The sequence below is a fragment of the Oncorhynchus nerka genome, linkage group LG20 (genome assembly GCF_034236695.1).
Source record: "Oncorhynchus nerka isolate Pitt River linkage group LG20, Oner_Uvic_2.0, whole genome shotgun sequence".
Taxonomy (NCBI): domain Eukaryota; kingdom Metazoa; phylum Chordata; class Actinopteri; order Salmoniformes; family Salmonidae; genus Oncorhynchus; species Oncorhynchus nerka.
In genome coordinates, this window is record NC_088415.1 from 6,382,067 (window position 1) to 6,399,653 (window position 17,587).

General features: G+C 43.3%; 1 protein-coding gene and 1 long non-coding RNA gene across 3 annotated transcripts in view; both read right to left on the reverse strand.

The window, feature by feature from the left end:
• The window catches only part of LOC135562791 (uncharacterized), a 45,756-nt gene extending 39,252 nt beyond the window's left edge, over positions 1 to 6,504 (reverse strand). Inside the window, exon 1 of the long non-coding RNA XR_010460108.1 lies at positions 6,156 to 6,504. This is a non-coding gene — a long non-coding RNA (uncharacterized LOC135562791). The remainder of the gene's footprint in view (positions 1 to 6,155) is intronic.
• A 5,113-nt stretch (positions 6,505 to 11,617) lies between these two features.
• Positions 11,618 to 17,587, reverse strand: part of LOC115120949 (alpha-enolase) — a 35,170-nt gene continuing 29,200 nt past the window's right edge. For both annotated transcript variants that reach the window (XM_065005147.1, XM_065005148.1), the window contains exons 8-12: positions 16,906 to 17,103; positions 15,354 to 15,555; positions 14,800 to 14,908; positions 13,664 to 13,722; positions 11,618 to 12,246 (exon numbers count right to left, since the gene is read on the reverse strand). In XM_065005147.1, coding sequence (XP_064861219.1) covers positions 12,183 to 12,246; positions 13,664 to 13,722; positions 14,800 to 14,908; positions 15,354 to 15,555; positions 16,906 to 17,103 — 632 coding nt within the window. In that variant the 3' untranslated portion in view covers positions 11,618 to 12,182. The remainder of the gene's footprint in view (positions 12,247 to 13,663; positions 13,723 to 14,799; positions 14,909 to 15,353; positions 15,556 to 16,905; positions 17,104 to 17,587) is intronic.

Below are 17,587 nucleotides of genomic sequence, written 5' to 3' on the forward strand. Positions count from 1 at the left end.
CTAGTTAACTACATGGTTGATGATATTACTAGGTTAACTAGCTTGTCCTGCGTTGCATATAATCGATGTGGTGCCTGTTCATTTATCATCGAATCACAGCCTACTTCAACTTCGCCAAACGGGTGGTGATTTAATAACAAAAGCGCATTCGCGAAAGAAAGCACAATCGTTTCACAAATGTACCTAACCATAAACATCAATGCCATAAAATCAATACACAGAAGTATATATTTTTAAACCTGAATATTTAGTTAAAAGAAATTCATGTTAGCATGTTTATTTGAGACTAAATATATTTGATTTGTGTATTATATTAAGTTAAAATAAAAGTGTTCATTCAGAATTGTTGTAATTGTCATTATTTAAAATAAAAATAAAATAATATATAAATAAATATATATATAAAAAGGCTGATTATTTGGTATCGGCTTTTTTAGGTCCTCCAATAATGGGTATCGGTATTGAAAAATCCTATGATATCGGATCTAAATTAATACAGCTTCTTGACTGTGTCGAAGTCACTAATAATAAATCACCTAAATTAAATATTAAAAAACAGTCAGAGAGTATCTAAAATTCCCCAAAACGAGAGACAGTCTTCTTTCTTTTGTACATTTTGACAGCGAGGACATTTTCAGGGCGATCCCAGGACCTCGCTGAAGACCAAATACGCCCCCCCCCCACGTAAAATGAGTTTGACACCCCTGGCATGAATTGACAATTAGACACGAAGCCTTTCAGATATTGATGAACTAGCCTACATTTGGTAGACTGATCTGTATCACTACAAAACGAGCCAGGAAAACTCCTGGGAAACGGTCAGAGAAGAAGACGGCCCTTAGTGAGCTTTCTGGGAGAAAACAGATTCCATCGTGTTTGGCACCACAGGTCAAACAACACAAGCATGTTAGTGGCAAAAATACGTTCCTGTGGCCTCCCGGGTGGCGCAGTGGTTAAGGGCGCTGTACTGCAGCGCCAGCTGTGCCATCTGAGTCCCTGGGTTCGCGCCCAGGCTCTGTCGTAACCGGCCGCGACCGTGGGGCGACGCACAATTGGCCTAGCGTCGTCCGGGTTAGGGAGGGCTTGGTCGGTAGGGGTGTCCTTGTCTCATCGCGCACCAGCGACTCCTGTGGCGGGCCGGGCGCAGTGCGCGCTAACCAGGGTTGCCAGGTGCACGGTGTACCCTCCGACACATTGGTGCGGCTGGCTTCCGGGTTGGATGCGCGCTGTGTTAAGAAGCAGTACGGCTGGTAGGGTTGTGTACCGGAGGACGCATGACTTTCAACCTTCGTCTCTCCCGAGCCCGTACGGGAGTTGTAGCGATGAGACAAGATAGTAGCTACTACAACAATTGGATACCACAAAATTGGGGAGAAAAGGGATGTAAAAAAAATATATAATAAAAATAAATAAAATAAGTTCCTGTCAACATGGGTAGAAGGGTGCTGATTGGTTAGCCACAGTAGTACAACTGCTGGCACAGTTTACTGTATAACCGACCGTTGTAGATGAATGTAAAACAACCGGCATAACCGTTTACACATCTGGCTGAAGACGGGACAGCCTAGGCTTTCATGAGTCTTGTTTCTGCGATAAAATGGATGAAATGATGAAACTGACGTTGCCCCACTCTAAAACTAGCAAGGCGTTGCAGTGAACAATTAATGAGCTTGAAACCGCTAACCTCTGGCAATTTGACAGGTAAACTCACGATGGCTGCCTGGTATTGTGATGCAATCATTTCCATGGCAATGTAGAATGTTCATTTAAATGATGGTAAATTAGGTGGCTCATGCAATGGAATGAACGAAATATAAACTCAACAGGAAAAATGTATTTCTCTCAAATGTTGTGGACAAATGTGATTACATCCCTGTTAGTGAGCATTTTTCCATCGCCAAGATAAACCATCCACTTGAAAGTTGTGGCATATCAAGAAGCGGATTATAACAGCATGATCATTACACAGGTGCACCTTGTGCTGGGGACAATAAAAGGCCACAGATGTCTACAGAAAGAAAGAACGTTTGTGTGTGTGTGTCTCATTCCTGCCAGTGTGCCAGGCCTGTCTCTCAGCCCAATATCTTAAAACAACACATGAGAAGCACTGCAACAGCCAATTACTCTGGTTGTTGGCATGACCAGAAAAAAAAAACATATTTTGAGGAGAACAATGACAGACAAACAGAGACAGACAGCGAGAGAGCTCGAAGCCTGCTTGTCTTGTGAGCTGCCTGCCTATCAGGGATGACAGATACATCTTGTAATAAAATGTTCAGCACTTGAACAGCCCCATCAAGAGCTCTTTGAGGGAACATTGTAAATTAATGCTCTGGACAAAGGAACGTTGTCCTACAAGGTAACAATGTAACCAGGCAGATAGAGAGAGAAGAAAAAAACGATTTTCCAAACACTCGACGTTTGAGGGACAAAAAAACCAAAGCAAGATGATTCATGCGGCCCAACCATATCAAGTGCAGTCTTATGTGTGTAGAGGATTTCACTGAAGCGCTGGTAATAGAAGAACATTTCAATGCTAATAAATAAACCATGTAAAGAAGCCTAGTACTGGAATGTTAAACAGTCAATCCTCTGCTGAATTACCCTGTATCATCTAAGAGTCTAACAGAATCACTTCATACATACCAAGACTCCATTTCAATGGAGAAATACCCCACTTTAAAAAAATTAAAAAATTAAATGTAGCCTATTTATGTTGGCTTTTTTTTTTTTTTTTTTTACACCAGTTGTCACAAAGTGCTTTCACCGTACAGCGATTCTTCAAATCCCGAACAAGAAAATAAAAACAATAAGAACCTAACAGAGAGAGAAGAAGAAGAAGAAAAATGTCTCCTTCAATTTCAAAACATATGTTCATAGATGGTGGAGAATATGTTTACCTCTCTCACTGCAACTCTCTGACTCACTTGACTTCCACTGAGACTAACCATAATGGTGAATTATCTTACGAACAATGCTGAGGAGGGGAAGATGTTTCCGAAGAGAGATCTAGGTGAAGAACAACACACACGCAGCAAAGAAACAGCACGCTGCCTGACTGCATACGAACACACCCCCCCATCATGCCTATTGACAAATCAACTAACAAAGACTTGCCACAGCAGCACAGTGAATAATTAGGTGTACACTGTGAATAAATAGGCCTACCCGGGTAATGAAATATAGGCCTACCCAAGCAATAAAATATAGGCCTACCCAGGGAATAAAATAGGCCCACCCAGGGAATAAAATATCGGCCTGCCCAGGGAATAAAATAGGCCTGCCCAGGGAATAAAATATAGGCCCGCCCAGGGAATAAAATATAGGCCCGCCCAGGGAATAAAATATAGGCCCGCCCAGGCAATAAAATATAGGCCCGCCCAGGCATAAAATATAGGCCCGCCCAGGGAATAAAATATAGGCCCGCCCAGGGAATAAAATATAGGCCCGCCCAGGGAATAAAATATAGGCCCGCCCAGGGAATAAAATAGGCCCGCCCAGGGAATAAAATAGGCCCGCCCAGGCAATGAAATAGGCCCGCCCAGGGAATAAAATAGGCCCGCCCAGGCAATGAAATAGGCCCGCCCAGGCAATGAAATAGGCCCGCCCAGGGAATAAAATAGGCCCGCCCAGGGAATAAAATATCGGCCTGCCCAGGGAATAAAATAGGCCCGCCCAGGGAATAAAATATAGGCCCGCCCAGGGAATAAAATATAGGCCCGCCCAGGGAATAAAATATAGGCCCGCCCAGGGAATAAAATATAGGCCCGCCCAGGGAATAAAATATAGGCCCGCCCAGGGAATAAAATATAGGCCCGCCCAGGGAATAAAATATAGGCCCGCCCAGGGAATAAAATATAGGCCCGCCCAGGGAATAAAATAGGCCCGCCCAGGCAATGAAATAGGCCCACCCAGGCAATGAAATAGGCCCGCCCAGGGAATAAAATATCGGCCTGCCCAGGGAATAAAATAGGCCCGCCCAGGGAATAAAATATAGGCCCGCCCAGGGAATAAAATATAGGCCCGCCCAGGCATAAAATAAAATATAGGCCCGCCCAGGGAATAAAATATAATAAAAATATAGGCCCGCCCAGGGAATAAAATATAGGCCCGCCCAGGCAATAAAATATAGGCCCGCCCAGGGAATAAAATATAGGCCCGCCCAGGGAATAAAATATAGGCCCGCCCAGGGAATAAAATATAGGCCCGCCCAGGGAATAAAATATAAAATAGGCCCGCCCGCCCAGGGCAATGAAATAGGCCCACCCAGGCAATGAAATAGGCCCACCCAGGGAATAAAATATCGGCCTGCCCAGGGAATAAAATAGGCCCACACAGGCAATGAAATAGGCCCACACAGGCAATAAAATAGGCCCACCCAGGGAATAAAATAGGCCCACCCAGGGAATAAAATAGGCCCACCCAGGGAATAAAATAATAAAATAGGCCCACCCAGGGAATAAAATAGGCCCACCCAGGGAATAAAATAGGCCCACCCAGGGAATAAGGCACTCCCAAGGGATCCTCAGTCAGACAAACACTTCATAGGCAAAGCCTTCCAGATGTATCCCAACACCATCATTCCCTGCTCTCCCAGCTGCCATTCCCGCTCAAATCAATCCTTAAACAATTACAAATGACCTTCTTGGGTGAATGTGAAGTGTTCTTCTCTCCAGACGTTCATCAGATTACTCCTATTCAGTCAGCAGACATCTAGGCTAACCAAACAAAATGCCTTGTGCAACGGTAGACAGACATTTACAGGACCCTTGCATGCCTATTTAACCGTGTGTGTGTGTGTGTGTGTGTGTGTGTGTGTGTGTGTGTGTGTGTGTGTGTGTGTGTTACTGAACAGAATGGTCCCAGACAGTACACTTCAATCAATGTTTATGGTGAAAACACCACCACTCTTATTCCAACTGAGAAGCAGTGGCTCTACAATCACATCTGTGTTTTACACAGAGAGCAGCCATAGACCAAAGTAAAATGATTGATCTACTGTCCTCCTGACAGTACAGTAAAGAGCCAAACATGTGGTGGAAGAATTCATGGTGCTTTATATCAACTTGTAAGAAAGAACATGTATAATTTGATCACAGTTACAGTTCCTTATGTTGAGAACACGTCCAGTACACAGCAATCACTTTTCACATCAAATTTGCCAACTGCTTGTTGTGGCAACATTCAGAGGACAAAAAAAAGCACAACAGCATTGAAATAGAACAGCACTCATTGTTTGCTTTTTTTTGGGGGGGGGACACAAACAACTAGCTAGAGATTAAAAGGTACCAAGCAGGCAACTCTTACCCTAAAATGAACGGTGTTTTTTAAAATGATGACCCTAAATCTGAATTGACAGAAATCACAGATTTCGCTTAACAGTTTGCTAGTGAACGAGTCTTGTCTAGAAGCTGCAACATCTCCTTGACAGTTCTGTCATTGTTACCTAGCTAGCTAATTAGCTTAGCTATGCTAACTGCTATGATAATTAGCGTATCTAAAAAAAACTATTGTCTAGTCAAATCAACCTTTCAAATGGAGCAATCTGCTTCGAATAACTAACATTATCGTGCTTGCTAAAGTTACTTCTTACTATTATTTTTCTGGGTAGCTGGCTAGCTAGCTATGTTAGATAGCATAGCTAGTTGGCTTGCTAGCTAACTATTGGTAGGTGCAATGTATCTGGTTAGCTAGTTACCTAGCTAGCTAACACTTGCTAACGTTAGCCTGTCTCTGGTTGAGTTGATTTAGCAACGTTAGCTTGCTACAGCTGACAAGCTTAGAGATAATATATGATGGGTGAGATGGCTAATTGCCACTGTTATAATACCATAGGATCATCCAGATGATCTCGAAGACAAAAAAAGGCAAATAACTGTCAACAAATGCTAAGGCTTTCATTGCTAGCAAGCTAGTTAGCTGCTATTAGCTAACATTAGCTTTGTGACATTTAGTTAACATCATCACCACACACCAAAGACCCAATGACCCATCATGATAATTCGTGATACAACTAAAGAATAGCTAACTAGCTACATAAGCTAGCAAGATAACATTACTTGTTTGATTTGCCATCACACACCCCCCTTTTTATTCGTGAACATCAAAGCAGGAGTATAACTTAATAAGACAGCAACAGCTATTGCAACACTTACCTTGGAGGGCTTGTTTTACACCATCTGTGATTTGTTTGAGATTTGACTGCAACAACAACAAACAATAGCTCAGACAGCTAGCTAGCCAGGGGAGTAGCTAGCCTAGCTAGGTAGCCACAAGCCACTGGGGTGGGGGGTGGGGGGACTAATAATAAAAACGCAACTGACCGCGTTTGATAATTCTGTCATAAAATGATGGAGTATGGAGTAAAGAGGGACTAATCGGTGTCGGACTATTTTCTCTTCAGTTAGCTAAAGAGACATAGCGTGGGGAGAAGCAACACCAAGCATGACACCCCCACTTCTTCATCTTTGGATGTGGTGATTGGGCATGCCATCTACTGGTGAATTAGCGCCATCTACTGTAAAACTGGGAATGAGAAATTCCAAGACCGTGACCACGGCTTTCATACTCTGATGTATCAGTGCCATTGATGTGTATACACCGAGTGGACAAAACATTAGGAACACCTTTCTTATATTGAGTTGTACCCCCCTTTTGCTCTCAGAACGGCCTCAATTCATCCAGGCATGGACTCGAACAAGGTGTTGAAAGCGTTCCACAGGGATGCTGGCCGATGTTGACTCCATTGCTTCCCACAGTTGTGTCAAGTTGGTTGAATGTCATTTGGGTAGTGGACCACTCTTGACACACAACGGGGAAATGTTGAGCGTGAAGAACCCATCAGGGTTGCAGTTATTGACACACTTCAACCGGTACGCTTAGCACCTACTACCATACCCTGTTCCAAGGCACTTACAGTGCATTCGAAAAGTATTCAGACCCCTTGACTTTCTCCACATTTTGTTATGTTACAGCCGAATTCTAAAATGTATTAAATGTATTTTATCTCATCAATCTATACACAATACCCCATCATGACAAAGTGTAAACATGATTTTAGAAATGTTTGCTAATTTATACAAAAAATGTCAAATATATACCTTATTTACAGTATTCAGACACTTTGATATCTGACTCAAAATTGAGCTCAGGTCCATCCTTTTTCCATTGATCATCCTTGAGATGTTTCTACAACTTGATTTGGAGTCCACCTGTGGTAAATTCAATTGATGGGACATGATTTGGAAAGGCACACACCTGTCTACATAAGGTCCCACAGTTGACAGTGCATGTCAGAGCAAAAACCAAGCCATGAGGTCAAAGGAATTGTCCGTAGAGCTCTGAGACAGAATTGTGTTGAGGCACAGATCTGGGGAACGGTACCAAAACATTTCTACAGCATTGAAGATCCCGCAAAGCACAGTGGCCTCCATCGTTCTTAAATAGAAGTTTGGAACCACCAAGACTTTTCCTAGAGCTGGCCGCCCAGCCAAACTGAGCAATCGGGGGAGAAGGGCCATGGTCAGGGAGGTGACCAAGAACCAACTGTCACTCTGACAGAGCTCTAAAGTTCCTCTGTGGAGATGGGAGAACCTTCCAGAAGGACAACCATCTCTGGTGGTGGCATCTCTGGTGCTGGCAGCATCATTGGGTGGGGATGTTTTTCAGCGGCAGGGACTGGGAGACAGGATCCAGGGGACGATGAACGGAGAAAAGTACAGAGAGATCCTTGATGAAAATCTTCTCCAGAGCACTCAGGACCTCAGACGGGTGAATATTTTCCGAATGCACTGTAAATCTTTTGTCTTGTCCATTCACCCTCTGAATGGCACACACACACAATCCATGTTTCAAGGCTTAAAAATCCTTCTTTGCCTTCCGAGTGGTGCAGTGGTGGTGGGGGGGGGGGGGGGGGTCTTTCTCATGACTACCCATGTATTTCAATGGAAATATAAAGTTTATTTGGTAAGTAATAAATATATATATATATATTTTTTAAAGCATTCATGATTTGATTAAATGTAATATAATATTACTCTTGTTAAAAATATGAAATGGTATTACATTTGGTGAAGAGCACATTATGACTTGTTTAGGACTCGAAACTCAAAGATTAGGACTTGAGACTTGACTTGATACTTGACTGTCTTGACTTGAGACTTGACCCGGACTTGCCTCTCTTGACTTGGGACTTGAGTGCTAAGACTTGAGACTTACTTGTGACTCGTAAAAACAATGACTTGGTCCCACCTCTGGACTTCAGTGGTCACAGCTTTCAATAAGATTTTTTTTGTTTCAGAATGCAGTAAGTAGACACGGTTTAACAAATCAATGAATTATAAAGCCCTTCAACAAAAGTCTGTACACGCTGCTCGTATACCCACTATAATAACTTGGCCCTATTTAAAACCGGTCGTTTGGATCGTGGATGCTGAACGGACAAGCAGCGTTCCACGCCGTGATGTATCGGACGTCACAGATAACAGTTACATCTAAAACATATCACTACGCCTCCATAAGAATATCATGTCCACTGTTGCTGTGCCAACCATCTCTTATATTTACCTCAACTCGCACATTCTTTCCTGCACACTTCCAGCCTAGCATCTAGCATTTAGTTTGGTACAGCAGGCGGGGGGTTAATATAAACGTCGCTGTCTGCCTTGTCTGTAGTTAGACCGTTATGAAGTTACATAGTGAAATGTTTATATACATCATTGGTCACATAAAAATGAACTGAAAGTAATCTGGAATCAGCGATGTAAAATCAAAACGTCATGCAACATTTTTGTGTCAAGTCATATTATGTAAGATTTGATATGTTGACATATTTGTTTATAAAGGTGAAGTTAAAAAGACAATGTATTATCCATTTACATGTAAAAGGACTGTACGCTGTAAATCAAAAGAAAAATCTTAAACTAAGATACACAGAGACCTCTAGTGGTACATTTGACTTCAATCAGTGGTAGGAGCATAGTGGTACTTCATGGCAGTAACCACCAGGGAGTGTATGACTCAAAGAATAACAGATGGAAGCGCAGCTCTCAAACAAGCGAGAGGTTGATCAGTGTTTACAGATTTTCCACAACGGAGATTATTCTGATTTTTCCAAATTCTGCCTTTTTATGTTTCTGTCCCTGAATCAAATCTGTCTTGGAAAAAACACATCAATAAGACCCATTTCCTTAATGAAAGGCAGTTGATTGCGCTACCTCACTGTGAGACGATGTAGCAGTCCCTGTGTCACGGGAGGTTGGTGGCACCTTAATTGGTTAGGACGGGCTCGTGCTAATGACTGGAGTGGAATCAGTGGAACGTTTATAAAATACTTAACACGTGGTATCCAAGTGTTTGATGCCATTCCATTGGCTCCGTTCCAGACATTATTATGAACCGTTTCACTGCTCCTAAAAACGGAATTATAAACAGTGTAGACTGTTTGCCTCTTGCTTCATATGATCTATATAAGGATAATGAAATGTATACAGCTAATCAATGGTGGCAGCCAGGTCTATACACTTCCGCAAAGGAATGAACTTCCAGCCTCCATGGGCAAGCAGCCCCATGCATGTAGTGTAATGCTGCTGACTGAGCATCCATCTCAGCAGGGCTCAGTCAGACCTGGGTTCAGCAACTATTGCAGCAGGTATCCTAGTGGTTAGAGTGTTGGGCTGGTAACCAAGCGGTTCCTAGATCAAATCCCCGAGCCTGACAAGGTCAAATATCTGTTGTTCTGCCCCTGAACAAGGCAGTTAACCCACTGTAGGCTGCCATTGTAAATAAGAATTTGTTCTTAACTGACTTGTGTAAAAAAAAAAAAACAGACCTGGTAATCTAGGCAGACTGCAGGAAACACACACAGTGTTTCTGAGATCTCAAATAGTATTTAAACCCAGGTCTGTAACTCACAGGCCCTTCAAGGGGAGCTGTCCTTCTTACCGCAGGCTCATGTTACTGCTGCTCTCTGGCAGTTACAATCACAACATAGATGGCTAGGCACTTCACAGCAGACACACTTAATAACAGGCCTCAGGTCTGTTCTCCCACTTATAAACAGGCCTCAGGTCTGTTCTCCCACTTATAAACAGGCCTCAGGTCTGTTCTCCCACTTATAAACAGGCCTCAGGTCTGTTCTCCCACTTATAAACAGGCCTCAGGTCTGTTCTCCCACTTAATAACAGGACTCAGGTCTGTTCTCCCACTTATAAACAGGCCTCAGGTCTGTTCTCCCACTTATAAACAGGCCTCAGGTCTGTTCTCCCACTTAATAACAGGACTCAGGTCTGTTCTCCCACTTATAAACAGGCCTCAGGTCTGTTCTCCCACTTATAAACAGGCCTCAGGTCTGTTCTCCCACTTATAAACAGGCCTCAGGTCTGTTCTCCCACTTATAAACAGGCCTCAGGTCTGTTCTCCCACTTATAAACAGGCCTCAGGTCTGTTCTCCCACTTATAAACAGGCCTCAGGTCTGTTCTCCCACTTATAAACAGGCCTCAGGTCTGTTCTCCCACTTATAAACAGGCCTCAGGTCTGTTCTCCCACTTATAAACAGGCCTCAGGTCTGTTCTCCCACTTATAAACAGGCCTCAGGTCTGTTCTCCCACTTATAAACAGGCCTCAGGTCTGTTCTCCCACTTATAAACAGGACTCAGGTCTGTTCTCCCACTTATAAACAGGACTCAGGTCTGTTCTCCCACTTATAAACAGGCCTCAGGTCTGTTCTCCCAATTAAAACCATTATATCTGTTCTCCCACTTATAAACAGGCCTCAGGTCTGTTCTCCCACTTATAAACAGGCCTCAGGTCTGTTCTCCCAATTAAAACCATTATATCTGTTCTCCCACTTATAAACAGGACTCAGGTCTGTTCTCCCAATTAAAACCATTATATCTGTTCTCCCACTTATAAACAGGCCTCAGGTCTGTTCTCCCACTTATAAACAGGACTCAGGTCTGTTCTCCCACTTATAAACAGGCCTCAGGTCTGTTCTCCCACTTATAAACAGGACTCAGGTCTGTTCTCCCAATTAAAACCATTATATCTGTTCTCCCACTTATAAACAGGACTCAGGTCTGTTCTCCCACTTATAAACAGGCCTCAGGTCTGTTCTCCCACTTATAAACAGGACTCAGGTCTGTTCTCCCACTTATAAACAGGCCTCAGGTCTGTTCTCCCACTTATAAACAGGACTCAGGTCTGTTCTCCCAATTAAAACCATTATATCTGTTCTCCCACTTATAAACAGGACTCAGGTCTGTTCTCCCACTTATAAACAGGACTCAGGTCTGTTCTCCCAATTAAAACCATTATACCTCCCACTTATATACAGGACTCAGGTCTGTTCTCCCACATATAAACAGGACTCAGGTCTGTTCTCCCAATTAAAACCATTATACCTCCCACTTATATACAGGACTCAGGTCTGTTCTCCCACATATAAACAGGCCTCAGGTTAAAACCATGATCATTTAAAAAGGAAAACAAGCTTTTCAGTTTAAAAAAAAGTAATGTTGATAACTATGAATGCCTTCTGGGTCCAGAATGATTTCAGTGTCACTGAAGTTTGTGAAACAGAAACTTACAGATTATATAACAACAAGAAAGCACACAGAATGACTGTCTGTTTCATCGGTTTATTTCTGGTAATTCTGCCAACGCTTACAGTAGCAACACGAGAACTTCTCTTCAGAGGTGACACATACAGTCCTCTGTCTGTCCTGCCCAATAACAGCACAGTGCTAAACTTACAGAAGCTCTCCACTAGAATAATAGTACTCATAGGTGACAACCAAGAATCACTACAACTCACAAGAAGCAAAAACCAACATCTCTCATCGTCACGCGATAAGGTTACACTGACACAAAACAAACATCTCTCATCGTCACGCGGTAAAAGTTACACTGACACAAAGGACAAACACGACTTAAGGAGTCATAGAGGTTAGGTTGGTGGCGGTGCATTACGGTCAGTGCAGGACAAGTTAGATCAGTAGGGTTTCCTAACGTGCTAACGGAACCACAGACTTGGACATTGGGGCATTTAATTTCAATGCCGCTCGATATTCCTTCCTCTGGACAGGGCGGTGCGTAGAGATCTAGCGTGCCTTTTATGTGGTGGTGTTTACTGTACTTATGCAGGATGAAAACACGAAGGGCCCAAGTGAGACGTTGAACCTCCTTAGATTGGGTGTCTGAAGTTCTGGCCAGCAAAGACAGCTTTGTCTCCAAGCTCCTCCTCAATCCTATGGAAGGTAGTCAGACATTCAATTTGGCTGGAGGTTTCAACAGTTAGGAGTACTACAATAGCCTACTATTATCCTTGATAATGGCATATTAAGATGAGTGATATAGAGCGCGCCATCTTGTAGCCCTAAAAACCAGTAATGAGTTACTTCTGGTTGGTTCAGTCACTCCTATGGGGAAAATGAATTGGGAAAAGAATAGGGTTGTGGGATAGACGACGATAATAAGGTCTGAGGTAAACACAGGCTTAGGAGATCTGACCTCTGTGAATGATGAAGACTTCATGTTTTGTTCTATGAGATAATATCAGTCAGTTAACATGACCTCTGTGAATGATGAAGAGTTCATGTTTTGTTCTATGAGATAATATCAGTCAGTTAACATGACCTCTGTGAATGATGAAGAGTTCATGTTTTGTTCTATGAGATAATATCAGTCAGTTAACATGACCTCTGTGAATGATGAAGAGTTCATGTTTTGTTCTATGAGATAATATCAGTCAGTTAACATGACCTCTGTGAATGATGAAGAGTTCATGTTTTGTTCTATGAGATAATATCAGTCAGTTAACATGACCTCTGTGAATGATGAAGACTTCATGTTTTGTTCTATGAGATAATATCAGTCAGTTAACATGACCTCTGTGAATGATGAAGACTTCATGTTTTGTTCTATGAGATAATATCAGTCAGTTAACATGACCTCTGTGAATGATGAAGACTTCATGTTTTGTTCTATGAGATAATATCAGTCAGTTAACATGACCTCTGTGAATGATGAAGCCTTCATGTTTTGTTCTATGAGATAATATCAGTCAGTTAACATGACCTCTGTGAATGATGAAGCCTTCATGTTTTGTTCTATGAGATAATATCAGTCAGTTAACATGACCTCTGTGAATGATGAAGACTTCATGTTTTGTTCTATGAGATAATATCAGTCAGTTAACATGACCTCTGTGAATGATGAAGAGTTCATGTTTTGTTCTATGAGATAATATCAGTCAGTTAACATGACCTCTGTGAATGATGAAGAGTTCATGTTTTGTTCTATGAGATAATATCAGTCAGTTAACATGACCTCTATGAATGATGAAGACTTCATGTGAGCTTCAGAATTCACCAAAAAAGTGACGTTAGCTGATGTAACTTATCTCATAGAACAAAACGTATACGATCTCCTAAACCTGCGTTTACCTCAGACCTTATATTCAGCGATTACCCAAAAACCCTGTAAAAACACCATTCATTTCCCAACAGGAAGTGCCTAAAAAAAGAAGCCATTATACTGCTCTCTATTTGGGCCAAATGTACACCTTTTAAGTCAAAGGATATTTCTAATGAAGAACACATTACATGATATTACTAGTGACAATATTTTATACAACTGAGTTAAGAGTTTAAAGACGGCGCTCACCTGAGCAGCTGGTTGTACTTAGCCAGACGCTCAGATCTGCATGGGGCACCGGTCTTGATCTGGAGAAGGACACACAGCATACCACAGCATATCAGTTATTTAAGTTGTCTGGAACACAGCATATCAGTTAATAAAGTTCACCAGAACACCAGGTATCAACACATAATTATTTCCAGGAAAAGCTGACGCTGAAAAAAACTATGGTGAGAATAAAGCAGTGCTCTCATGACAGAAATTGCAGTGGGATCACAACAGGACAGAACTTGCAGTGGGATCACAACATGACAGAACTTGCAGTGGGATCACAACACGACAGAACTTGCAGTGGGATCACAACAGGACAGAACTTGCAGTGGGATCACAACACGACAGAACTTGCAGTGGGATCACAACAGGACGGAACTTGCAGTGGGATCACAACAGGACGGAACTTGCAGTGGGATCACAACAGGACAGAACTTGCAGTGGGATCACAACAGGACGGAACTTGCAGTGGGATCACAACAGGACAGAACTTGCAGTGGGATCACAACAGGACGGAACTTGCAGTGGGATCACAACACGACGGAACTTGCAGTGGGATCACAACAGGACGGAACTTGCAGTGGGATCACAACAGGACAGAACTTGCAGTGGGATCACAACAGGACATAACTTGCAGTGGGATCACAACAGGACAGAACTTGCAGTGGGATCACAACAGGACGGAACTTGCAGTGGGATCACAACAGGACAGAACTTTCAGTGGGATCACAACACGACGGAACTTGCAGTGGGATCACAACAGGACAGAACTTGCAGTGGGATCACAACAGGACGTAACTTGCAGTGGGATCACAACAGGACAGAACTTGCAGTGGGATCACAACACGACGGAACTTGCAGTGGGATCACAACAGGACAGAACTTGCAGTGGGATCACAACAGGACAGAACTTGCAGTGGGATCACAACAGGACGGAACTTGCAGTGGGATCACAACACGATAGAGCCTGGTGTCTGTCTGCTGAACTTTGAACTAACATCTCCTTCAGTGTTAGGTCACACCAGTATAAAAATCTGCTTCATTAAATAAAGGTAATTTTGATAAAAAGTGATCCAATTAAATCTGTAATCTGATGAGAAGGTGTATCCTACCTGTCCAGTGCAGAGACCGACGACCAGGTCAGCGATGAAAGTGTCCTCGGTCTCTCCAGAGCGATGGCTGACCATCACCCCCCAGCCATTGGTCTGGGCCATTTTGCAGCTACACAGGAAACAGCGAACACATTCATTAGCTAGTACAGAAACTTACACATACATACCACAGGAGGCTGGTGGCACTTTAATTGGGGAGGACGGGCTCGTGGTAATGGCTGGATCGGAATGGGTGTGAAATGGTAACAAATACATCAAACGCATGGTTTCCATGGTTTCCATGTGGTTGACGCCATTCTATTTGCTGCGTTCCGGACATTATTATGAGCTGTTCTCCCCTCAGCAGCCTCCATTGATACACCCAATGTCCCTAGATGGGTTTAACACCCAGGTCCACATTAACATCCACTACGTTTTCCCCTTTCATCAGTCTCCCTACCTTCAGCACTGTCTGAAACAATGGCAACAAAATGGCTGCCAGTGGAGTGACACTCCACTCAGTGATGGAACCAGGCTGAACCAAAATGGCCGCCTGTGTGTGGACAGTTACTCACGCCTGCAGGGACTCTGTGACGGAGCCGATCTGGTTGACCTTGAGCAGCAGGCAGTTGCAGGCCTTGTCGGCCACACCCTTGGCGATGCGCTTGGGGTTGGTGACGGTCAGATCATCACCCACCACCTGGATGCTGGTCTCCGCCGTGAACTTAGACCATGCCGCCCAGTCATCCTGGTCGAAGGGATCCTCAATGGACACCACTGTAGAAGACAGAGGAGAATGGTTGCAAAAAGAGCCATGCAACTCTAAAGCCTAATCGACTGCAATTACAAATGTGAATGGGTAATAGTGTGCCCTATGGGTAATAGTGTGCCCTATGGGTAATAGGGTGCCCTATGGGTAATAGGGTGCCCAATGGGTAATAGTGTGCCCTATGGGTAATAGTGTGCCCTATGGGTAATAGTGTGCCCTATGGGTAATAGTGTGCCCTATGGGTAATAGGGTGCCCTATGGGTAATAGGGTGCCCAATGGGTAATAGTGTGCCCTATGGGTAATAGTGTGCCCTATGGGTAATAGTGTGCCCTATGGGTAATAGGGTGCCCTATGGGTAATAGGGTGCCCTATGGGTAATAGGGTGCCCTATGGGTAATAGTGTGCCCTATGGGTAATAGTGTGCCCTATGGGTAATAGTGTGCCCTATCGGTAATAGTGTGCCCTATGGGTAATAGTGTGCCCTATGGGTAATAGGGTGCACTATGGGTAATAGGGTGCACTAGGGGTAATAGTGTGCACTATGGGAATAGAGCTCTGGTCTAAAGTAGTGCACTATATAGGGAATAGAGCTCTGGTCTAAAGTAGTGCACTATATAGGGAATAGAGCTCTGGTCTAAAGTAGTGCACTATATAGGGAATAGAGCTCTGGTCTAAAGTAGTGCACTATATAGGGAATAGAGCTCTGGTCTAAAGTAGTGCACTATATAGGGAATAGAGCTCTGGTCTAAAGTAGTGCACTATATAAGGAATAGGGCTCTGGTCTAAAGTAGTGCACTATATAGGGAATAGAGCTCTGGTCTAAAGTAGTGCACTATATAAGCAATAGGGCTCTGGTCTATAGTAGTGCACTATATAGGGAATAGAGCTCTGGTCTAAAGTAGTGCACTATATAGGGAATAGAGCTCTGGTCTAAAGTAGTGCACTATATAGGGAATAGAGCTCTGGTCTAAAGTAGTGCACTATATAAGCAATAGGGCTCTGGTCTATAGTAGTGCATTATTTAGGGAATAGAGCTCTGGTCTAAAGTAGTGCACTATATAAGCAATAGGGCTCTGGTCTATAGTAGTGCATTATTTAGGGAATAGAGCTCTGGTCTAAAGTAGTGCACTATATAAGGAATAGGGCTCTGGTCTAAAGTAGGGCACTATATAGGGAATAGGGCTCTGGTCTAAAGTAGTGCACTATATAGGGAATAGAGCTCTGGTCTAAAGTAGTGCACTATATAAGGAATAGGGCTCTGGTCTAAAGTAGTGCACTATATAAGGAATAGGGCTCTGGTCTAAAGTAGTGCACTATCTAGGGAACAGGGTGCCATTTGGGACACATGAACACCCACCTGGGTAATCCTTGACGAAGCTCTTGTAGAGGTCTCCCAGCTGGTCTGGGGTGATGTAACGGCTGGAGTCGTCAGGTGACTTGAAGTCCAGGTCGTATTTCCCGTCCTTGTAGAACTCGGAGGCGGCCACGTCCATGCCGATCACGATCTTGTCGGTGTAGCCGGCTTTGCTAATGGCTTCCTTCAGCAGCTCCAGAGCTGAGAGGAACATAGATGAATTAGAGATTCCCTCACGCTAAATTATGAGATTTGCTTGGCTTGATATATGTTTTCTTCGTATTTAAATAGTGTACTATACCATTAACAAAATACAATATTGAGTAGGCTATAATTTGTGGCCAAATCACTTCAAGTAACTTCAAACCTAGTCATTGAACTGATTTGAGTTGATTTTGGTCATGCAATTGTTAGGATATTCTTTAGGGAGCTTGCACGATAAATAAATGAGTAGGAGAATAAATCCTCAATTATTTTACAGTTTCATCATGACCTCTGCTAAGTGCCCCACTGGGAGTTCTACTATCTTAGCACCTTGACCAATAACCTGGCACTTAACTGGCACTGAGCTACACTGACCTGGCACTGAGCTGCACTGACCTGGCACTGAGCTACACTGACCTGGCACTGAGCTACACTGACCTGGCACTGAGCTACACTGACCTGGCACTGAGCTTCACTGACC